Source organism: Propithecus coquereli, unplaced genomic scaffold, assembly GCF_000956105.1.
Source record: "Propithecus coquereli isolate 6110/MARCELLA unplaced genomic scaffold, Pcoq_1.0 Scaffold36, whole genome shotgun sequence".
Classification (NCBI taxonomy): Eukaryota; Metazoa; Chordata; class Mammalia; order Primates; family Indriidae; genus Propithecus; species Propithecus coquereli.
In genome coordinates, this window is record NW_012149285.1 from 2,884,464 (window position 1) to 2,888,440 (window position 3,977).

At 44.9% G+C, this 3,977-nt stretch overlaps 1 protein-coding gene across 3 annotated transcripts in view; it reads left to right on the forward strand.

Moving 5' to 3' along the window:
- Nucleotides 1–267: 267 nt before the first annotated feature.
- The window catches only part of GPM6A (glycoprotein M6A), a 472,863-nt gene continuing 469,153 nt past the window's right edge, over nt 268–3,977 (forward strand). For all 3 annotated transcript variants that reach the window (XM_012651660.1, XM_012651661.1, XM_012651662.1), the window contains exon 1: nt 268–637. Coding sequence is in view for 2 of the 3 variants with exons in the window: in XM_012651662.1 (XP_012507116.1) it covers nt 407–637 (231 nt within the window). In the remaining variant the exon portion in view is untranslated. The remainder of the gene's footprint in view (nt 638–3,977) is intronic.

A 3,977-nucleotide genomic window follows, 5' to 3' on the forward strand; every position in this document is an offset into this window, starting at 1 on the left:
CCTGGTGATTCCTGCATATTATGATGTGTTGTTTTTAGGACTTTATAACTTTGCCAGACTACAGAAACACATATATTTAACGTAGAAGAAGGAAGAGATGACAAAGTGCAAACTGAAGGGTGAATTTTTTTCTTCCTCTTGTCTTTCCTTATTAAGAAAAAAATCGTATACCGAAGACAAAAGAACATTTTAGGGAATATTAAATCATCATATTAAATCTGTCTTTGCTTCTGGAACAATCTTTTTCTAGACTCCACTTTAGGGATCATTGTCTTGGATACCGAGTCATACGTGGGGCGCTGAGACAACGCGTGCGTATGTAATGTGTATTTAAGGTATTTAGGAGGATACGTTTGCATGTGGCTTGCCTGGAAGTGAAAGGGGGCTGCCGGCGAGGAAAGCGACCATGAACGGGAGGGAAATAGGCTTCAGCCAGGGGAGGCAGGTGGAAAGAGGGAGGGGTCTGCGCCCGCAGAGTTTCCAGGCGCCTGGCAAGTTGTCTCCGCTGGGAGGGGCGAGGCTGTCACTTGCCTGGGCGCGAGGAGCCCGAGCGCAGCTTGGAGAGCTTGGCCCGGCGCAGCGCCTGGTCACTCGCATTCCTCTGGGGACCGCAGAGAAGCAAGACTTCAGGCCATGGGTGAGTGCTCAGGCGGGCGCGGACACGTCGTCCAAAGGCTCGGCCACGAGAATGGGAAATGGGTGTCGACAGAAAGAAAGTGAATGTTCGTGGGCCTCACAGTGCATCCCTGCCGGCTCTCCGCCCCCTTGCCCTGCGCCACGGCCTTTCTCTGGACTTTTTCGGGAGCAAGGCGATGGGGATCCCGTGGCACCTGGAGGCCGGGGAGGGTGCCAGGCTATTTACAGTGGGCGAGCAGGGCGGGAGGCTGCGCCCGGGCGCCAGTCCTAGCGAGCGCACCAGGACGGAAGCCTGGGGGGCCGGGGTACCGTGCTTGGGGCGGTATTTGAGGAATAAAGACCAGGATTCGAAATAGCGAGTGAATGCCCGGGAGATCGCCGTCCTCGTGTGTTCCTACGTTTTAGTGTGCCGTTTGGGGAGCAAGTTGATACGGGGTACGAGAAATGGAAACTTCGTCAAACTTCCAGTTCGTACAGGTTTGAGTAGAAGGTGCTGGGGCAAGGCGAGATTGGGGACAATTGCTAGTCCCTGTCCGAACTGAGTGCCCATTTGCGCAAAAGGTTTAAAGTTGACGCTGAAGGCTGATTCTTTCTAAATTCGACCTGGGTAAATGGCTGGTTAAAAGGGCGTCCGCACTGGCTCAGGTCTCTGGACCGTGGAGTTCGGCGCGGTTCAGCTTCGGAGTCCGCTTTAGAGTTTAGCGGCGGCGGCTTGGAACGGCCCCAGGAATGTGACCGGGTCGGGTGGAGGGGTGGAAGAACCGGGTGTGAAGCAGCCTATTCAAACCCGGCACCGGGACGTGGAGTCCCACGAGAAAAGTTGCAGGAGCGAGGGAGGCGCTGGGCGGGGAGCAATGACCCGGCCTCCCGGGACGAGTGTTCGCTCCGCGCATCCACGGCGCGCAGGGCAACGCTGCCTTTCCACGGTCGCTGATTAGCCGTCGCCGGCCGCCGGGGTTACTGTTCAAACCCCCGCAGACTCGCTTCTTCCGGTCCAGGGCCATTAGGTGCCCCTCCCCCTTGCGGTTCCCTTGTCCTTTGTTGTGAAGGATTTCTTCAAGAGTGAAGGAGGACTTTGGGACTGACGTGCTCGGGTTGAAATTCCTATATTCCCACAGGCTCACGGGTTAGGGGATGATTCGACTACTAATCACTGGAGTTTATAGACACCGGCCAACTTGGAAGAAAGGAAAAAAGAGAAAGCTGAGGACATTTTTGCCTATGAATGTTAACTGTGATCAAGACATTCATAGTCTCTTCTTGCTTGACCCTGGAAGAGAGTTGGAAAGACTCATTTTTAGGGCCTTTGTATAAAACACTGTTGGAAATGATATTAAGAACGGACTGCCTTTAAATGTTTTCTGAAACGGAAGGAGTATTTTCAGGTTAAAAAATAAAGATAAAACACTTTTCCAACGGTGGCAGAGAGGATTTCAGGCTCTTTTTAAAATTTATTTGGTTGAGCATATAAACTCTAGTTAGAATACCACATGGGAGAAAAGCTCTCATAAATGGAAAGCCAAAATAATTGACTTGATGTAATCTACTCATTAACTCTATTAAAAGCATTAAGATGCTATTTGGATCCAACATAATAAAATATCTAGAAAGAATTGCATAATATACCGTTGTAACCTTAAACTTGAGAGAACTGTCAAAGCGTAAGGTATTCACAATTTCAAAGTTACTTATTTCTCTAACTTACATTTCCATATTATAATGAAAACAGTTGGTCCTGGATTTTACTTCAATGTCCATGCATAAATTGTCCATCATCCCAAATTATAGGGAGGTGTCCTTGTGGGAGATGGGATGGAGTTAACAACTGAGTAGTTAGGGTAATCCCAAGTGTGGTCTGTAACTCTTAAAAGCTCTCTTTCCTATCTGTAACCTGACAGATACCTAAAACTTGTTCATTCTTTCTTCTGCCGGGAATGAATTACATTATTCCCATTGTAATTGGGGTCAACAAAAACTCATGTAGGTGTCAGGTGGCTAGTAGGAGTGAATGGGGAGAGGACGCAAGTGAGAAACCAGAGGTCAAGGAAGTAGAGAAAGAACAGATGATGTAGCAATGGTGAGTGAGAGCACGAAGTCAGAACTAGAGACAGAGATTCAGAAACACAGTCCACAAATGAGTTAGGAAGAACCAATGAATAAGTGGGAGGCAAATAAGAGAAAGAAGGAAGAAAAGATATATGAAAAATGAAAACATGTGGTCACTTAAGATCATATTTCTCTTCTTCCTTTTAATTTACTTGTGAAAAACAGAACTTCATTACTTAGAAGCTCTTTTATTTAGTGGTAGTACAGATAGTAGGAAGTTTAGTGTTAGAGTCCAAATTGCTAGGATAAGAGGGAAAAACAGTGTAGGAGGATGCTGGACTTTGCCAGCAAACTGAATCCATCTTTTGCCTGGTATCATGACAACTGAAATTTATCATTTAAAGAATGGAAGATAGTGCTATGGGAGTGAATGTGGCAATTAGTCTTGTTTTTCTCAGAAGAAATCTGAACTCTAGCATTGTGGAAGAATAAGAATAATTGGTTAATCAAATATTCTGAATAATTTATAGTCCTCAGATCTATAATGTGCAAGGCCAATTCTCAAAAAACAGTTATTTGCAAAGTAGACAAATTGAGATTTTGGCATCTCTTACTTTTTTTTTTTTGTTTGTTTTCTTTTCTTTCCTCAGTAATACCCTCAGCTTGTCTAGGTATGAAGGAGGGTTTTCCTCCTGCTTCAAAGTGCTGCTTTCCAGAAAGGACACAACAAAATATTTCATGCTAAAAGATGCAGGACTAATCCTTTGCTAAGAGTATTTACATTTTAGCTGCAAGGTTAACTTTAACCTGCAAGCTCTCTAATTGTGGAATTTCAGGCTCCAGTGGAGAGCTAGGTCAGAAATTTTTTAATTTCTCCTCGAAACACATCACTTACTGCTCTATTTGACCACATATATGTCATAAATATTTACTCTGAGACCATTGATCTTTGTTTTATTTAAAAATGATGTTGAATATTATTTCATTTGACAGACATTATTATGGAAAGTTTCATGGAGGCTGTGATACTGAACCCAATTTGGAGGGATATGAAGAATTTAGGGAAGAGTTTTTCTAGATAGAATAGGGAGCTCCTTCTCAAAGCAGGAAGGTGAGTTTTTGGGGAACAGCGGGACATGGAGGAGCTGGGTTGACAGGATTGTACTTGTTTTGAAGAGCCTTCAAAAGCAATGGGAGGAATTTAGAATTTACAAAATAGGAAATAGGGAGTCATGGAAGGTTTTTGAGCAGGGAAGAATTATGATGAGATTAGTGTTTAATCTAAGTGTTAAGGA